The sequence below is a fragment of the Aquarana catesbeiana genome, linkage group LG03 (genome assembly GCF_042186555.1).
Source record: "Aquarana catesbeiana isolate 2022-GZ linkage group LG03, ASM4218655v1, whole genome shotgun sequence".
Taxonomy (NCBI): Eukaryota; Metazoa; Chordata; class Amphibia; order Anura; family Ranidae; genus Aquarana; species Aquarana catesbeiana.
The window spans coordinates 379,741,038-379,760,525 of NC_133326.1; the positions used below are offsets into that span (position 1 = coordinate 379,741,038).

At 42.6% G+C, this 19,488-nt stretch overlaps 1 protein-coding gene across 2 annotated transcripts in view; it reads left to right on the plus strand.

Moving 5' to 3' along the window:
• The window catches only part of KIF3A (kinesin family member 3A), a 147,242-nt gene that overhangs the window by 41,417 nt on the left and 86,337 nt on the right, over positions 1-19,488 (plus strand). For both annotated transcript variants that reach the window (XM_073620672.1, XM_073620671.1), the window contains exons 3-6: positions 4,741-4,885; positions 5,131-5,215; positions 10,666-10,771; positions 12,137-12,276. In XM_073620672.1, coding sequence (XP_073476773.1) covers positions 4,741-4,885; positions 5,131-5,215; positions 10,666-10,771; positions 12,137-12,276 — 476 coding nt within the window. The remainder of the gene's footprint in view (positions 1-4,740; positions 4,886-5,130; positions 5,216-10,665; positions 10,772-12,136; positions 12,277-19,488) is intronic.

Below are 19,488 nucleotides of genomic sequence, written 5' to 3' on the forward strand. Positions count from 1 at the left end.
TACTTAGTGCCTCTGCTTTTGTGCTTAGCACTATGACTTCCAAAAAAGACACCACAAAAAAGGTCCTAAAAATTCCACCCCCAGACGCTGGGAACTCCAGTCTTGCCTCCAGACTGTCATCCTCTCCGGAAATGCCATATATGGCAAGCCAGGGTGAGTCATTGGAACCAGTTGGTGGTGCAGCTGCTTCTCACATATCAGCCCCTCTATACGTGACAGACGAGGCATTTTCCTCCGCTTTGCAGGGCCTAGAAGGAAGATTAGCGGCTTTAATCACATCCTCCATCCAGAAGGATAGCAAGCGTGCTAGATCCCCCTCCCCCACCTCAGACCCCTTACCAAGGGAACAGTGGGTACAGGATGAGGTGTTACCCTCAGGCAATCAGGAGGAAAAACAAAACTATTACTCCTCTGCGGGGGAAACAACGGTAGATGAATCCTTTTCAGCCTCACAATCTGAAAAATTGCTGGTACAATCTCTTACAGAGATGGTTCGTTCTACTTTCATGTTACCTCTAACGGAGTCTGCTGAAAGTTCGGTTTCTTCCTTGGGTTCCTTAAAACCTTCACAACCTTTTCATGCGTTTCCTGTCCATGCATTACTAGAAAAGCTTATTTATGCTGAATGGGATCACCCAAATAAGCATTTTTTCCCTCCAAAGAGATTCTCAGTTCTCTATCCCATGGAGGAGGAATTTACCAAAAAATGGAATGTACCAGCAGTTGACGATGCGATTTCCAGTGTGAATAAAAGTCTAACTTGCCCAGTAGACCATGCACAAATGCTTAAGGATCCAACAGATAAAGGTTGGAATTCCTGTTAAAATCCTCTTTTGCTTGGCAGGGGCCGTTACTCAACCTGCAGTCGCTGCAATAGGTATCTGTCAGTCCCTAAAGGACCAGTTCAGACAGGCCCTTAAGGAGGTCCCTACACAACAAGCCCGGGATTTGGTCGAACTACCAAAAGCATTATGTTTCGCCATAGACTCCATTAAAGACTCTTCACCTGTCCCGCCTTGCGCTTGTGCTAGTACACATGCGTAGGATCCTGTGGTTAAAAAAATTGGTCAGCCGAAGCACCTTGCAAAAGGCTCCTGACTGGTTTTCCTTTTCATGGGGATCGACTATTTGGGGATGATTTGGAGAAATACATCCAAATGATTTCTAGTGGGAAAAGTACTATTTTGCCAGTCAAAAGAAAGTATAAACGCCCTTCATTTAAGCGGACTCTTTTTCCTGTGCCACGGGCATCCGCCTCTAGGCAGTGGTGACGGCCTCCGCCGTCAGACTCTAGAGGAAAACCTCAGGGTTAGGCCTAGGCACAGAAAAAGGCCTGGGGCCGGAAACCTGCAAAGCAGAATTCTAAAGCCTCATTATAAAGCCCCCCCCTCGCCAGAGTGGGGGGAAGAATTTTGCAACACTCAGAAGTCTGGCAAGAGGAAATTCAGAACAGATGGGTCATCTCCACGGTGTCTCTAGAATACAAGCTAGAATTTCAGGAGTTTCCATCGTTTCGTTTTCTGAGGTCAAACTTTCCCAAAGATCCAGGGAAAAGGCAATCTCTGTTTCGGGCACTAGACCGATTACTGGCTCAGGGGGTGATCATACAAATTCCCACAGAAGAGCAAGGTTTGGAGTTTTATTCCAACCTCTTTACGGTACCAAAACTGAATGGAGATGTCAGACCTATTATAGATCTAAAGAATCTAAATCAGTTCCTGAGGATCCGCTCCTTTCCCTTGGAGTCGTTCAGGTCAGTGGTTTCTATCCTACAAGGAGGAGAACTTCTGGCATCTATCAACATCAGGGATGCATATCTGCATGTCCCTGTATTTCCCGCTCACCAAAGGTTTCTGCGGTTCGAGGTAGAATAGCAGCATTTTCAGTTTGTAGCCTTGCCCTTTGGGCTAGCTACAGCACCCCAGGTGTGCACAAAAGTGGCCCCACCTCTAGCCAGGTTAAGGGCACAGGGCATAACAGTCTTGGTGTACCTAGACGATCTATTGCTAATAGACCAGTCGGTGGCTCGTTTGGGGCAAAGTGTATGCATTACAACCACCTGGTTACCTGGTAAGTCTAGGTTAAACTCTCAACCTAGAGAAGTCTTCCTTAAAACCGCTAAAAAAGCTGGAGTATTTGGGCCTGATCATGGACACAGCCCAGAAAAAGGTGTTCTTGCCTCAGGCAAAAATCAACTCCATAAGAGAGCTGGTGCAGATGGTCAGGTTGAAAGGAGATCCCTCCATTCACCTTTGCATGAGGTTGTTAGGAAAGATGGTGGCTTCATTCAAAGCGGCTCCCTATGCCCAGTTCCATTCGAGACTGTTGCAAAACAGTATCCTGTCTGCTTGAAACAAAACAATTCAAGCTTTAGACTTGCTGATGCGGTTGTCCCCAAGGGTGTCCCAAAGCCTCAGTTGGTGGTTACTAACCCAGAATCTGCTAAAAGGAAAATCCTTCAGACCAGTTATCTGGAAAGTGGTAACGACAGATGCCAGCCTTTCAGGCTGGGAAGCAGTGCACGAAAAGACAACTGTCCAGGGACAGTGGTCAAGAACCGAAAGAGCCTTGCCCATCAACATCCTAGAGATTCGGGCAGTGCGTCTGGCTCTGAATGCCTGAACTCTCAGGTTACGGGATTGTCCTGTCAGGATCCAATCTGACAATGCCACAGCCGTGGCCTATATCAATCACCAAAGGGGCACCAAGAGTCTTGCAGCACAGAGAGAGCTGAACCATATTCTAACATGGGTAAAAAGGAATGTTCCGTGCCTATTGGCAGTCTTCATTCCGGGAGTAGAGAATTGGCAGGCGGACTACTTGAGTCGCCAGCAGTTATTCCCTGGGGAATGGTCCCTTCACCCCGACATTTTTCGGGCTGTTTGCCAAAGATGGGTGACTCCGGACGTAGATCTTCTGGCGTCCAGATTCAACATAAAGTTAGTCAACTTTGTGTCCAGGACAAGGGATCCACTCGCATGCGGAACAGATGCGTTGGTGACCCCTTGGTATCAATTCTCACTGATTTATGCATTCCCCCCTATTCAGTTGCTGCCATGACTTCTTTGCAGGATCAAGCTGGAAAGAAAGCCGGTAATTCTGGTATCCCCAGCATGGCCCAGAAGGTCCTGGTATGCAGAAATCCTAAAGATGGCGGTGGAGGATCCATGGTCCCTTCCACTAATGCCAGACCTACTCTCACAGGGGCAGATATTCCATCCTACCTTACGAACGCTAAATTTAATGTCTTGGCTATTGAAATCCACATTCTGAAGAAACATGGGCTTTCCGGGTCAGTTATCTCTACCTTGATTAATGCAAGGAAGTCAGCTTCCAGAACTATATATTATAGAGTCTGGAGGGCTTTTGGTTCCTGGTGTGAATCCAAGGGTTGGCACCCTTGGAAGTATATCATAGGCAGAATTCTTGCCTGTCTACAATTAGGGGTAGAAATCAAATTGGCCTTAAGTACTGTTAAGGGCCAAGTCTCAGCTTTATCGATCTTATTTCAAAGACCGCTTGCTTCACATTCTTTAGTGCGGGGTTTTATGCAAGGGGTGATGCGGAATAATCAGCCAGTTAAATCACCCTTGAGCCCTTGGGACTTGAAGTTAGTGTTCTTGGTTGCTATAGCCTCAGCAAGGAAGGTTTCGGAATTGGGTGCTCTTTCTTGTAAAGAGCCATACTTGATTATTCACGAGAACAGAGTGGTGTTGCGCCCTTGTCCAGGTTTTCTGCCAAAAGTAGTCTCAGGTTTCCACCTGAACCAAGATATTGTCCTGCCATCGTTTTTTCCAAAACCATGTTCCAGGGAAGAGAAGTCACTACATTGTCTTGAAGTAGTGAGAGCGGTCAAAGTCTATTTAAAGACGACTGCTCAGATCCGGAAGACTGATGTCTTATTTATATTGCCATAGGGTCCTAAGAAAGGACAGGCAACGTCGAAATCCACTGTCGCTAAGTGGATTCGGCAAGTTATAATTCAGACATGATTTAAGCGGTAAAATTCCACCTTTTCAAGTCTAAGCGCACTCTACCAGGGCGGTTAGTGTTTCTTGGGCAGTGCGTGACCAGGCCTCCATGGCTCAGATCTGTATGGCGGCAACTTGGTTTTCAATACATACATTCACCAAGTTTTATCAGGTGGATGTAAGAAGGCATGAGGATGTCGCCTTTGGGCTCAGTGTGTGCAGGCAGCAGTATAGGTCCTCAAGTCTGGGGGGGGGTCCTTATGGGTTGTCTCTCCCTCCCCTCAAATAGCATTGCTATGGGACGTCCCACATAGTAATTACTATGGTGCTCTGTGTCCCGTGATGTACGATAAAGAAAATAGGATTTTTATAACAGCTTACCTGTAAAATCCTTTTCTTGGATTACATCACGGGACACAGAGGTCCTGTCCCTATTTCTGGGGTTTAAGTATATTGCTTTGCTACAAAAACTGAGGTACTCCAGGTAGGAGGAGGAGTTATATAGGGAGTGAACTTCCTGTATTGGGTATACCAGTGTCCATCACCTGAAGGTGCCTATACACCCACATAGTAATTACTATGGTGCTCTGTGTCTCGTGATGTACTCCAAGAAAATGATTTTACATGTAAGCTGTTTTAAAAATCCTGTTTTTTATTCCCCCCCCAAATGTAGTAGTTTTGTTCATTTAGTTGTTGTGGGGCCCTTAGTTCAATGACCTCATGTGGTGACTAATAAAACTTTTTTTTTTTTTTTTTTTTGTCCTCCTAGGTACTATATTTGCATATGGACAGACAGGCACTGGTAAAACATTTACCATGGAAGGTGTTCGAGCTGTTCCGGAGCTCAGAGGAATCATCCCTAATTCATTTGCTCACGTATTTGGTCATATTGCTAAGGCAGAGGGAGATACAAGGTATATGCTTTCCCTTTCATGACCCAAAATGATACATCATTGATGGGCCACTCGCATTAACCGTAGAACCTTCTATTCTTGCTGTTTTGTAACATTCTGTATACATCAAGGTGTTCATTACTAACCTGGTCCATTTTGTATTAATATTTGCAGTATATTTTTTTAATCACTTAATTTGTTTGGTTGTATAATTTGTCCACTTTACATATGTTATGAATTTCTTTCTCTTATCGTGTATGTTACAGGTTTTTGGTCAGAGTGTCTTATTTGGAGATTTATAATGAGGAAGTACGGGACTTGCTCGGTAAAGACCAGACACAGAGACTAGAGGTGGGGATGATAAAGTTTACATTTTATAAACCTGTAATTTGCCATATTAAAGAGAGTCAGTTGCTACCTGATTACAACTAGGTCCTATTTATGGAAGTATTTGATAGATGCCCAGGTTGCCTTTAGAAATTAGTCAGCTATTGCCATTCATATTATGGTGCAGTTTGTAAAGTACAGGGGGTCCCCTACTTACAAACATCCGACTTACAAACGACTCCTACTTACAAACGGAGGGAGACAACAGGAAGTGGGAGGAAATCTACCCCCAGGAAAGGAAATTCTCTCCTGTAAGAGTTAATATGGGAAAAAGGTCTCTCCACTGATGCTTTATCACCAATCCTTGTTTCCCTAATAACCCCAAATTTTCAAAATCCAATTATCATTGGGGCAGAAAGTGAGGTGAAATCGTCTGAACAGGGGCACAGACAGCAAAACAAATGTTACAGGGGTGATAACCCTTCCCTAGGCTATCTAAAAAACTTAAAAATAGATTTTTTGACTGGAGCTACACTTAAAAAATGTACCTGTTCCGACTTACAAACAGATTCAACTTAAGAACAAACCTAAAGTCCCTATCTTGTTTGTAACCCGGGGACCCCCTGTAAAGCTGTTTTTGGGTGATTAAAGCAGACCTTCCATTTCTGATACACATGCATGCCTGTGGCTTATAGCTGTAAAACTATAATTGTTTGCTGTACCTTTCTATGCTTCCCCCTACCAGGTTCAGTGGCAGAGTTGCTTAACTACTTCAGCCCTGGAAGGATTTGCCCCATTAATGATCAGGCCATTTTTTGCGATACGACAATACGTCGCTTTAACTGACAATTGCGCGATCGTGTGACTTTGTACCCTACAACATTTATGTCCTTTTTCCCCCACAAATAGAGCTTTCTATTGGTGGTATTTCATCACCTCTGCGGTTTTTATGCTTTGCGCTATAAACAAAATAGAGCATCAATTTTGCAAAAAATACAATGTTATAGTTTTTGCTATAATAAATATCCCAAATTAAAAAAAAATAAATAATTTTTTTCTTCAGTTTTGGCCGATATGTATTCTTCTACATATTTTGGTAAAAAAACCCCGCAATAAGCATATATATTGATTGGTTTGCACAAAAGTTATAGCGTCTACAAAATAGGGGGATAGATTTATAGCATTTTTATTACTGTATATTTTTTTTTTTTTTTTTACTAGTAATGGCGGCGATCTGCGATATTTTTTTTTTTTTTGTTAACACTAGGGGGCAATCAAGGGGTTAACTTTGTTCCCTGGGTGTGTTCCAACTGTAGGGGGATGGGACTGACTAGGGGAAAAGAGAGAGAGATCGGTTGATCATACTTAGTATGAACACACAATCTGCCTCCTCTCCCCTGAGATAACTGGGTTTACACACACAGATCCTGGTTCTCGCTCTGTCACGAGCGATCGTGGGTGCTCGGCGCACACCGGGCATGCGCATTGGCTCCGGGGACACGCGGTCCGCACGCGCCTGCTGTGACATCTTAAAGGAGCTATGCCGATTTGCCCAGACAAGCAAACCTTGCCACAGTATAACTACGGCAGCTGGTCGGCTAGTGGTTAACTGAAGGGAGGTGGTGTTAGAATCCTTCTATCCCCTCAAAGCACTCTCCAGGTCCTTCATCCGCCTCCCTCTCTGTCCCTCTTCTCATTTGAAGCTCACTGTATTTGTCTATTCTCTTCAGTTTCTTTGAAAATTGCTGTGGATCTATTGGCCTCCTGGACCAGTAGCAAGTTTTCTTGATGACTTCACTGCCTGGCTACCTTACTTTCTCTCTCCTGAAATTCCCACAATCATTCTCAGTGACTTCAACATCCCTGTTAATCTTAACACTCCTGCTACTTCTAAACTTCTGAACCTAAACTTCTCTTTTGACCTAAAACAATGGACACATGCTTCTACTCACTCTGATGGAAACTGCCTTGACCTTGTATTCTCCTACCTATGCACCCCTTGCAACGTCTCCAACATTCCTCTTCCTCTCTCTGATCACCACCTTATTAGCTTCGCTCTATCCTTGTCTTCCTCCACCTTGCCTTCCAACTACCTAACAGTTATCCGTAGAAACCTTTGTCATCTTAACCCTTCTCCTTTTTTCTGCTACAGATCATGTCTTTGACAAAATCTCAGTCCTGTCCTGCCCCAACCTGGCAACTTCTGTCTTCAACAGTTCACTGTCATCCACCCTGGACACATTGGCCCCCCTCACTACACAGAGAATCAGACACTGGCAAATAGACAATACCAGAAGCCTCAAAAAACATAGCTGTGCTCTTGAGTGTCTGTGGCGTAAGACTAAATCCCAGCAAGACTTCAGCCAATATAAATCTGCCCTTCAAAAATACAGTTCTTGCCTCCACACTGCCGAACAGACCTGCTTTATCACTCTCATTAACACCCTCTCACGCAATCCCGGTCACCTCTTTACTACCTTTTAACTCTCTACTTCGTCCTTCATTACCTCCACCCACCTTACTTACTGCCCAGGAGATTGCTAATCACTTCAAAAATAAGATTGATACAATTTGTGACGAGATCTCCACTGTAAAGATATCTCCCTCGCCTTACACTCCTTGTCCACCTGCACAATCAATCCTTCCCTTGTTTAAGCCATCTACTATAGAGGAAGTCGCTAAACTTTTTTTCTAAAGACCACCTGCCCCTGGACCCTGATCCCTCGCAAATACTACGGTTACCCTCTGGCTCTGTCCTACACTCTTCCACGCACATCTTCAATCTCCATCTCTACTGGCATCTTCCCCAGCCCTCTAAAGCATGCACTAGTCACCCTCATACCTAAAAAGGCCTCACTGGACCCCACCAATCTTTGCAACCTAAGATCCATTTCCTTACTCACTTTTGCCTCCAAACTCCTTGAACATCTAGTCTACAACTGACTGAGCTGCCACCTCTTCGGGAATAACCTTGATCCCCATCAGTCTGGATTTTGCCCGCAAAACTCCACAGAAACTGCTCTACTAAAACTCACAAATTATGTAACCGCTAAAATCAAAGGTCACTATTCCATACTCCTACTCTTGGACCTCTCCGCTGCCTTTGATACAATTGACCACCCCCTCCTCCTCAAAAAACTCTATTTCCTTGGTCTCTGTGACTGTGCTCTCTGGTTTAAATTTAACCTATCTCACTACAGCTTCAGTGTCACAACTCTTCCTCCTCTCCTACTCCTTTTACAGTTGGGGTCCCCAAGGTTTTGTCCTTGGACCTCTCCTGTTCTTGATCTACACCTCCTCCATGGGTCAGCTGATAGCCTCCCATGGCTTTCAATGCTATTTGTATGCTGATGACACCGAAATCTATTTCTCTACCCCTCAGCTCACCGCATCAGTTTCCTCATGTATCACTGATTTACTAACAGACGTGTCTGACTGGATGTCACACCACTTCCTCAAACTCAATCTATCCAAAATCGAGCTCATAATATTTCCTCCCCCAAGTGCCCTTTCCCTTGACTTCTCTGTCAAGATTAGTGGCACAATTATCAGTCTGTCTCCACATGCCAGGGTGCTACGGGTAAGCCTGGACTCTGAACTGTCCTTTCAGGCCCACATCCAATCCCTGACCAAATCATGCTGCCTCAACCTCCACAACATCTCCAGAATACGCCCCTTTTTAACCATTGATACCGCTAAGCTTCTAATTCACTCCCTGGTTATCTCTCGCCTTGACTACTGCAACTCCCTCCTCATTGGATTACCTTTACATAGGCTATCCCCCCCTTAGGTCCATCCTGAATGCTGCTGCCAGACTCATCCACCTTTCCACCCATTCAGTTTCTGCTACCCCTCTCTGCCAATCCCTCCACTGGCTTTTGCTCACCCAACGAATAAAAGTCAAAGTACTAACAACAACCTTCAAAGTCATCCATAACGCTGCCCCCAGCTACATCACTAACCTAGTCTCAAAATATCAACCAAACCACTCTCTTTGGACCTCCTGCTCTCTAGCTTCCTTGTCACCTCCTCCCATGCTCGCCTCCAGGATTTGCCCCAAGTTTCTCCCTTCCTTTGGAATTCCTTACCCTAATTTGTCAGACTGTCTCCTAATCTATCCATCTTTAGACGATCCCTGAAAACCCTTCTCTTTAATAAAGCCTATCCTGCTTCTAACTAATGCACTGTGTTTTTACTTTCTCCATCAGCTTATCCCCCACAGTTATTATCTTTTGTATCACTTGACCCTCCCTTTTAGTTTGTAAGCTCTAATGAGCAGGGCCCTCTGATTTCTGTTGTACCAAATTGTATTGTAACTGTACTGACTTCCTTCATGTTGTAAAGCACTGAGCAAAATGTTGGCGCTGTGTAAATCCTGTATTATGATGATAATAATAACTGAATTTGGAGACTAGGTGGCACTATTGCACTAATATTTTCATGCAAGGTTCACATATTTTTTTGAAGCTAAAGAATTTGATAGTTATACAAGCTAATGATTTATCTTGCTTTATACACAGAACCCAGGCATATGTTAAGAACTTTAAATAGCAATCAGTAATCTTTAGTTTAGCCAACTAATACATTTAAAGGTACGGTTCACTGTTATGATTAGCAAACTGAGCCCTGCTATGTAAAATGTAAAGTAAAATCTCTGTGCTTGTGAAAATAGGATAAATGTGAAAATAAGTCAGCCAAAGTATGGACTCATTAGTTTAAAGGTTAAAGCAGTATTGCAACTTACCAATCCTCAGATGTGGTGGTTGCATTAGTTTTCTTTTTTTAGGCTTTTTTTTTCCCCCTGGTGATCTGGCCAGTAACATACCACCTGTATTAGAGTGCCTCCACTCTGGATGAAGCAGTATAGGGACACCTTTGGACAATAGCATTGTTAATCTGGAGGAGGTTAGATAGTAGTAGTAGCAGATTTAGATACATTAGCATGTTGAAGCCAAATTCCAGGTAACAAAACAGGCAGTTACAGCGGTTTGCCGGCGTTTACCTCTGCATAGCCTCTTTGCGGTGGTCTTTAACCCTTTCTCGGCTGCTAGCAGGGGGTAAAACCGCCCCGCTAGCGGCCGAATACCGACGGTAAAGCGCCGCTAACAGCAGCGCTTTACCGCCGACCCCGCCCCAGTGTGAAAGGGGCTTTAGGAAAAAGGTTTATATATAAATAAATGTACAGGAGAGCTTGTTCTGTTGAAAAGCAACAGACTTCTTGACCAAGTCACCGGGTGAAAATAAAGTAGAGAAAGCCTATAAACGAAAACTAATACAGCCAGCACATCTAAGAATTAGTAAGCTGCAATATAGAAAAAAATTTCTTTTGGGTTTAATACTGCTTTAATGGGCCATTCATTTTTGAAATCAGGAATGGATGTTAGCAAATGTTATGTTTGAAGCACTGAACTATGTGCCTGCCAGTGAGTATCCCTGATGGAAATCAATTGTTTGTTGTTATTTTATTATTGTAGGTTAAAGAAAGACCAGATGTGGGAGTTTACATTAAGGACTTATCGGGTTATGTAGTAAACAATGCAGATGATATGGACCGGATTATGACTTTGGGTCATAAAAATCGTAAGTTTTTTTCAGGAGGTGTTTACTACAGACTTTTCTATTTTTAGCTTGAAAGAGGAAAGTGTCTGCAGTTGTTGGTGGGCTGTGTCCAGAAGCCAATGTTCTCTCACCATTCAGGTGTAGGCAGCCTGGGTGTTTAGAGCATTGATTTTATGGAGTTTACAAAGAAGCTACTTTTTGGCACCTTTCTTACAGGAGGGAATTGTTATCTGCTGCTTGCCACTTTCTGCCATTTAAAAGTATTTTTCATTTTCTTAACAAAAGTTCAGAACTATATTAAATTGTATAGCAATATGAAGTAACAATTTTTAGTATTTTAATGTTCATTTTGGCAGTTTAGTAGCAGGCCCTCCTTTAGTGTACCAGGATTGGTGACATTTACCCCGGTTGGATCCTTTACAGTCATTTTGCTCATTGTGAGGTAACTCGGGCTTCTTCTTTCAGTTATTTTTTTGAGGCTCAGCAGATCTGCCCACTCCAGCATCTTTGGAGCTACTTTTTCAGGAATAGCTGATTGCTGACTGTCTGAATGACCCTCATCATATCATGACAGTAAGGGTTTCCCATTTGTTGCTGAAAGTCAAAACCCCTTTACTACATTTGTTGTGGATAATCTTAGTCATACAGTGGTAGATTCTATTGCATTGCTGTCCGCATGACAAAAGACCTGTTCCCTTAGATGTCAGATACTTATTGAGCGCCATAGTGAGACAGTGATGTATTACTCATGACCATTTTTCACTGCATGATTTTCTAGACACATTTTGCTCCTTGCCTACTTTTTTTTTTTTTTTTTTTTTTTTTTATAAAGGTAGTACTTTTTAAGCCAGACAGTTATTTCTTCTACTGAGGTTTACGGGCTTTATTGCACTGGCAGTTCTGGTGCTAGCAACACCTCACCAATGGCAGAATCCCCAAATTGCAGCTGCTAATGCTTCTTTATGTGTGTAGCAAACTGATGATTTTATTTTAGCTTAGACTATGTCAAACAACTTTTTTTTTTTTTTTTTTCTTTTCGATTTTATACTGTTGCTTTATATTGTGACATGTCATAGAGACCTACAAAGTTAGGATCTGGTCCCCCCTTAACCTGGTGCACTTCAAAGCATGTTTCAGGCTGGCTTCCTTATACAGCCCTTTTCAATTTGAATGAGCTGTGAATGCACCCAAGTGTATGAAAAAAGTAGATCCTGTATATTTTTGAAAACTAAGAACACTGCAATGCACAAATACAGTGCATTACCATGGAGTAAGCAAGCCCTACTGAAAGGTTCACTCAATTTGGTACAAAAAACAAGGTTTTTGCAGTATAGATGATTATCTTAATTATATGTCAGATTTGATATATTTTACTTTTATCTTCAGGGTCTGTTGGGGCCACAAACATGAATGAGCACAGTTCTCGTTCCCATGCAATCTTCACTATCACCATAGAGTGCAGTGAGAAGGGAGCTGATGGCAATATGCATGTACGAATGGGAAAACTGCATCTTGTAGATCTTGCGGTAAGCCCTTTTCTTTTCTTTTTTGTAAAGATGTCTTAAAGGGATATTCCTATGTTTCTGGATTTCTATATAAACAACCAAAGAAGCAGAGGACTGAAACATGGCCAGTCAAATACAGTGTTCTATAGATCCATTTTCTTTTATGGTTGCTCTGGCTGTGCCATCCGCTGTAAAACCTGTAATTTCAGCTTTTGGTCACAGTAAAACACAGAAGGGGAGGTATTGTTTGTCTTACTGGTTGTAAGAATGAGAAGGAAGAAGTTGTCTAGTTTTCTAGAAATACCCACTATATCACTATTCCTCATATGAAAAATATGGAGCAGAAACCGGCCGACTTTCAGTGTGTCTATACTGCTTTATATTCAACAAAAGCCGGTCTAATGGGTGGCTTCTGTCGTACAGTCTTGCTAAAAAAATAGCATTTGATCAGCGCTAATCTCTGTATTCTGACAGGGGAGTCCCTGCTGTCAGAATATAATCGTTCGGTAGGGAAGTCCCTGCATCAACATCACTTGTGTCCATGTGGGGATCTGTCAGGGTTTTTTTTTTTTGTTCAACTCACTGGTTGAACGAAAAAAAAAACGGCCTGTGTATACACTGCTTTAGTTCTAGTAAGCACTAACTCCCCAGCCCCTTCCTAAACATTATTTACTAAGAGAAAACTTCAGTCGTGGATTTTTCAGAAAAGAGCAAGTTAAAGATATTTTCCTAAAAAATAACAAACACGTTATACTTACCTGCTCTGCTGCAGTGGATTTGCAAAGAGCAGCCTGGATCCTCTTCTTCTCGGGTCCCTCTTCTGTGCTCCTGGCCCCTCCCTCCTGTTCAGTGCCCCTACAGCAAGCAGCTTGCTATGGGGGCACCTGAGCCGAGTCACAGCTCCCTTTGTCCATTCAGACACCGAGCCCGACATGCCCCACTCCCTCTCTCCCCTGATTGGCTAGCTGACTTTGATTAACAGTAGCGGGATCCAATGGCGCCCCTGCTGTGTCTCAGCCAATCACGAAGGAGAATTTGGGACGACTGAGACACCCGGGGACAGCAAGTGACCACAGGTAAGCGTTAAGGGGGGCTGCTGCACACAGAAGGATTTTTATCTTAATGCATAGAATGCATTACGATAAAAAAAACCTTCTGCCTTTACAACCCCTTTAAATTGAGCAGGAAATTCTATTTTTTTTAAGTTGTGCTATGTGAATGGGATAATGTAACAAACCCTAACTTGGTGTTATCCCACTTTGGGCTGTAGAAGTGGAAATACATTTTAAAGGCAAACTATTAGGTATTTAGGTTTGTTTTGTTTGAAAATTTTCAAACATAAGCTTTATATACGGTATTTTTCCAGTTACTTAAGTGAAAGCCTTATGACACACAAGTTTTAGGTTTTCAAAAGAGAGCAAAAACACTATGAGGGAGACTTACTAAAACTGGTGCACACAGAATATGGTGCAGCTGTGCATAGTAACTAGTCAGTTACTAGGTTTTAGCCCTCGTTCACACCGGTGAGATTTTTCATGCAATTTGACAGTTCCAAATCGCATGACAAGTCGCACCCCATTTCCGGCAATGGAACAGTTCAAATTGCTGCGAATCTGAGAAAAATTCCTGCACGTTTTTCCAATTTCATTGCGACTTGCATAGACTTCTGTTAAACAAAGTTGCAAGCAGCAATTAAATCAAAGGTGCAAATTGCACTGTTCTGCAGCTTTGAAACCATGCTGAAGTAGTGATCCAGGGCTTATTGTCAAAGCTTATTTGAACAAGCTGTTCCAGATTTACTAAAACCATTTTTTTAGCAAATCTTCCCCTATGGGTTACCTGAAGTCTGACCGTTTTAGCATGCACGCGCAAAGGTGTATAGTGCTCCACCTGTTGGCTGTAAATGTTATTTTAAGCATACCCAGCCCCCTTAAAATTCTGCAGAAAAATAGATAATATACAGTACTTCATTTTCCCCAACTTCCTGCCTCAGCACCTAGGCAAGGTTAATCTTATCCTGCTTTCAGACAGATCTCTGGGAATGTCGAGAAGCCCGAATCAGGGAAGATGATGATCTTGCATTGCGCTGCACTGTCTCCTTGAGAGATTTGGACTTCTCAGCATTTCTAAGGATCTTGCTGGCAGAAGGATGACAACACTCTTGTGTGCTACTGAAGTCAGGAAAAATAATTATCCAACTGTTTTCCTTTCCACGGTTACTTTTATGCCATATTTTTGGAAGAGGCACCTTTGTTTAAGTAAACCATGTCTTTGAATCAGGTCTGCTTTAACGTGTGCCTAACAAAAAACTTTCATTGTTAAAAAACACATACTTTTAGCCTTTAACATATTAAATGAAGAAAATATATGCAGGCGCTCTATACTTTAAACAGACAGCAGTAATTATGTTTTGATAATTGTAAAGTCTTTTTGGATCATTTGAATCCGAAACTAGATAGTGTTGTTTCTCCTATTACATCACCATAAATTAGTTTCAAAAGTGTCTTTCTCACCAGTGCTCTTAGGAATTTATTTTCTGCAGTGTCTTCCCTCATGAAAATGTGGAGGTTGCTACTGTTAGATGAATATCTAGATGACAATCATCTTGATTTTGTATTGTGATGGCCATTACATCACACAAGTCTTTCCTACGGGGGTAAGTTAAAGTGTCACTAAATCGAAAAAAGTTTTTTTACCTTTTCATGCATTGTTTGCATTAAGGTAAAAAACATTTTTAGTTTCCCTGTGCCCCCTTCCCCTATATGAAGAGGAAGAAAGGGGAAAAGAGACCAGCACTGTGCACAGCTGCATCTATTTTCACCTTCCTCTTCACACAGCATTTGAGCAGCAGCAAGAGCCATTGGCTCTTGCTGCTATAAATCCAATGCAGTGAAGAGGAAGTCTGGCTGTGTAAGAGCCCTTTCACACTGGGGCGGGGGGCGGCGTCGGCGGTAAAATATTATTAGCGGCGTTTTACCGTCGGTATGCGGCCGCTAGCGGGGCGGTTTTACCCCCCCCTAGCGGCCGAGAAAGGGTTAAATACCACCGCAAAGCGTCCTGCCAGCGCATCGCTCCAGTGTGAAAGCCCTCGGGGCTTTCACACTGGAATGCAAGCAGCGCCACTTTCGGGTCAGTTTGCTATTATTAGCGCAATAGCGCCTGCAAACCGCCCCAGTGTGAAAGGGCTCTTAGTCTGTGGAGCACGGATTCATAGACACACAGGTCGGGAGTGAGCACGCACAGTGTGTCCCCATAGGAAACTGCTTGCTATGGGGACGGAATAAGAAGAGGAGGAGCCAAGATTGCCGCCAGGGACACAAGAAGAGGAGGATTGGGGGCCACTCTGTGCAATACCACTGTACAGAGCAGGTGAGTATAACATGTTTGTTATTTTATTGACTTTAGTAACACTTTAAGTTACCACTGAGGGTTTTGCAGCTGGTTTTCCTGTAGTATTCATTCATTGGGTAATTCTGTTAATGGTTTAGTGCCTTTTATTATGTTCTGTAAAGCGCAGTAAAATGCAGCTCTACTTTTCTATTGAAGGCATTTTAAGTATAACCGATGGCAAAACTTTTTTTTTGTTTAACCACCTCAATACAGTGCATTTTCACCCCCTCCCTGCCCAAGCCATTTTTCATCTTTCAGCACATCTTTCACACTTTGAATGACAATTGCGCAGTCATACAACACTGTACCCAGATGAAATTGTTATAATTTTTTCCCCACAAATAGAGCTTTCTTTTGGTGGTATTTGATCGCCACTGCGGTTTTTATTTTTTGCACTATAAACAAAAGAGTGACAAGTTTGAAAAAAAAACTCATTTTTTACTTTTTGCTATAATAAATATCCAGTTTTTTTTTCTTTAAAACAAATTTTTTTTCAGTTTAGGCTGATATGTATTCTTCTACATATTTTTGGTAAAAAAAAAAAAAAAATATCGCAATAAGCGTATATTGATTGGTTTGCGCAAAAGTTATAGCAGCTACAAAATAGGGGATAGATTTATAGCATTTTTATTATTTTTTTTTTTTACTAGTAATGGCGGCGATCTGCGATTTTTATCGTGACTGCTATATTGCGGCGGACATATCGGACACTTGACACATTTTTGGGACCATTCACATTTATACAGCGATCAGTGCTATACACTGCATTGATTACTGTATAAATGTGACTGGCAGGGAAGGGGTTAACACTAGGGGGCAGGGAAGGGGTTAATTATGTTTCTAATGAGTGTTTCTAACTGTAGGGGGCGGGGACTCACAAGGTGAGGAGACCGATCGGTTTTCCTCTGTGCTGGGAACACACATCGGTCTCCTCTCACCTGACAGGATGTGGATCTGTGTTTACACACACAGATCCACAGTCCTGCTGTGTTACCGGGCAATCGCGGCTGCCGGGCACGCGCACCGGGTGGCCAGTGACACGGCGGGCGTGAGCGATTGCTGTCGGCGGCGCGCGCGCCCCCTGGTGGGCTGGGAACGCGAGGCCGTCATATGACGCCCGCCCGCAACGAGGGCTGCACCGCCTGGCCGTCAGTTGACAGCCGGCGGTCAGCAAGCATTTAAATAGGGTGGCGAGGGTTTAGAACACCGTTCAGGTGTCCCTGTTAGGGAAATGTACTCTCTTTATTTGTTTACCTTTATCACCAAAAGTGAAGGTGAAAGAAAATCCAAAATCTCGGGTTTTCCCCAGAAGAGAAACTGAGGGGAAATCTGGTGACAACCAGGGATTCCCTCACTTTGAAGGGGTTTCCTCTCACTTCCTGTTGTGGCTGTGGGGCAGGAAGGGAAGGGAAATCTCCAGAATAGGACACAGGTAGCAAAACATAACTCACAGGTGTTATAACCCTTCCTTACTCTTTCCAAAATGGAAAAAAAAGTTTTGCCTTTAGTTCTTCATGAAGCTATTTTGCGATGAAATTGTTTTTATCCGTTGCATCTTTTTTGTTCCTTGCATTCTTTAGATTATCTGTACATAGCCTAACTACCCTTTCCATTTTTCCTTTAAATGACAAGTGTGGGATTTAAAAAATACAAACGCTCGCCTAAGTGGATGCAGCATCGGCCAAATGTGTTATCTGTCCCCCGCTGTCTCTAAGGCCCGGGACCTGAATGATCAAACAGCTGATTGCTCAGTTCTCAGTTTCCAGTGAACAGAGAGCTGGGGACTGTCAGTCACTGTCTCTCTGCTCTGCCCCTCCAGCCCTCACTGCAGCTCTGGGCTGTGGAGGGGGATGGGAGTGACTGGCTCAGGATATGGGCAACGTGCTGTGAAGCTGAGCCAACTGCCAGTTAGCCATCTGGGTGGATTCTGACTAGAGATGTGAAGGCCCGGAAAAATTCTGTAAAAAAAAAAGTTTTTTTTTGTTTTTTTCCAAAAAATTGGAAAAATTGGAAAAAGAAAAAAAAAAAGTGGAATATTTTATTTTAACATGATGAATACAATATTTTAAGACAGAGTGTTCAAATATTTTCCAAATCATTTCTAAAAAAAATGTATGATATCAGATTATTCTAATTTCTGTGCACTGAGGACAAGCAAGTCCTAGGTAACAAACTGAACCCTCCAATGCAAGAACAGTATGCATTTCTTCCTTTAGGAGGTGCTGTGCTGCTATTGTAACAAGAACCGGTCCGGTCAAACCTTACGTTTTTAGAAGTTCCTAATTGTGATGACGGACAAAAAAGAGTAACTACAGAAGGAGAGACGGATACTGACAATTTCAGCTCAGAAAATGATTCTGATTAAATGTCCATTGAAACTTAGTCCCACTCTCTTCTTAACACTTCCCCCATCTTCAATTCTTTTTATGAGAATGGGGTTTTTATTTTTATTTAATACTGTGGAGAGGAAATATGAAAAATTGTTACTTTTGGTTTTGAAAATTTGTTTTGTGGAGGCTTTTTGGCTGTTCCACATAAACTAGTAAGCAGTTCAGGAGATTGTTGCTCCCTTTGTTACAAATAAATATTATAAAAAAGTAAATTCTGTTTGTGATAATTGTTTGGCTACACTATATTTTTGACTTTCAATCTTAAAAAGACAAAAAACTGGTAATGTAGCATTTTTTTCAATTTTTGCGAAAATTTCTGTTTTTTCCCCCCAAAAAACGGAAAAAACTGTTTGTTTTTTTTTTCTTCCCAAGCTTCAAATTTTCTGGAAATTTTACATCTCTAATTCTGACATTTAAAGTCGGGGTCCCTCCAGAGTCTGGACTGGCTGAGTGATGTCAGCTGACGGCGAACTTTATCCCACAGTCAGCTGATTATGGGTCACAGGTGTGCAGAACTAAAGCCCTCCTACGCAATTAAAATACCAAATTGTAATGTAACTGTAATGTCTGCCTTCATTATGTTAAGCACTGTGCAGACTGTTGGCACTATATAAATCCTGTATAATAATAAAAATAGAGCATATGTTGGAGAAATACATAGGCAGAGATTACCCTCTGTATAAACTGCTTGAGATCTGAACATCCAGACTTTTTCTGCAAAAGCTTAGCCTGCACAGTTTTACATTTGGCTGTTTTTAAAGCTGAACTCCAGCTTTTGTTACACTTTATATAGTTTGTTTAGGGCAAGCTGCCCTAAACAAACTATGTCCCTCACTAACATGTGAGCCCGATGGATCTGCGGTATAAACTGTATGTTGCTGAGGCTACATACAGCACTGTGTTCCAGGTGCGAGCCCAGACCTTCCTGTCTCATACCCAGAACATAATGGAGTCTGTATGAGCGGCGCACAGCTATTCATAGCAATTAATACAAAGTCAGAGAAGTGGGCTGATGTCATGACCTCTGACTATTTATTGCTAGAATACTTCGCTTTTTATGAATGGCTGAACACCGATCAGATAAACTGTACGTATTACAAGTATGAGACAAAAAAGTCTTGGCTCGCACCCGGAACACAGTGCTGTATGTAGCCTCAACTACATACAGGGGGGAGGCGTGGTGGTCCCCCTGTCAGAACAGCGAGGAGATCCTTGTACTAACATGGCAAACTCCGCTGGGTTGAACGAAAAAAAGAAATGACTGTGTACCAAGCATTAGAGAGATCTAGTTGTTCCCTTTTTAAGTACATTAGGGCAGTGGTCATCAACCCTGTCCTCAGGGCCCACTAACAGGCCAGGTTTTATGTATTACCTTGGGGAGATACAGACTAGAATACTGCAGTCACTGAGCAGCAAATTATATCACCTGTGATGTATTTCAGTTATCTTGCAA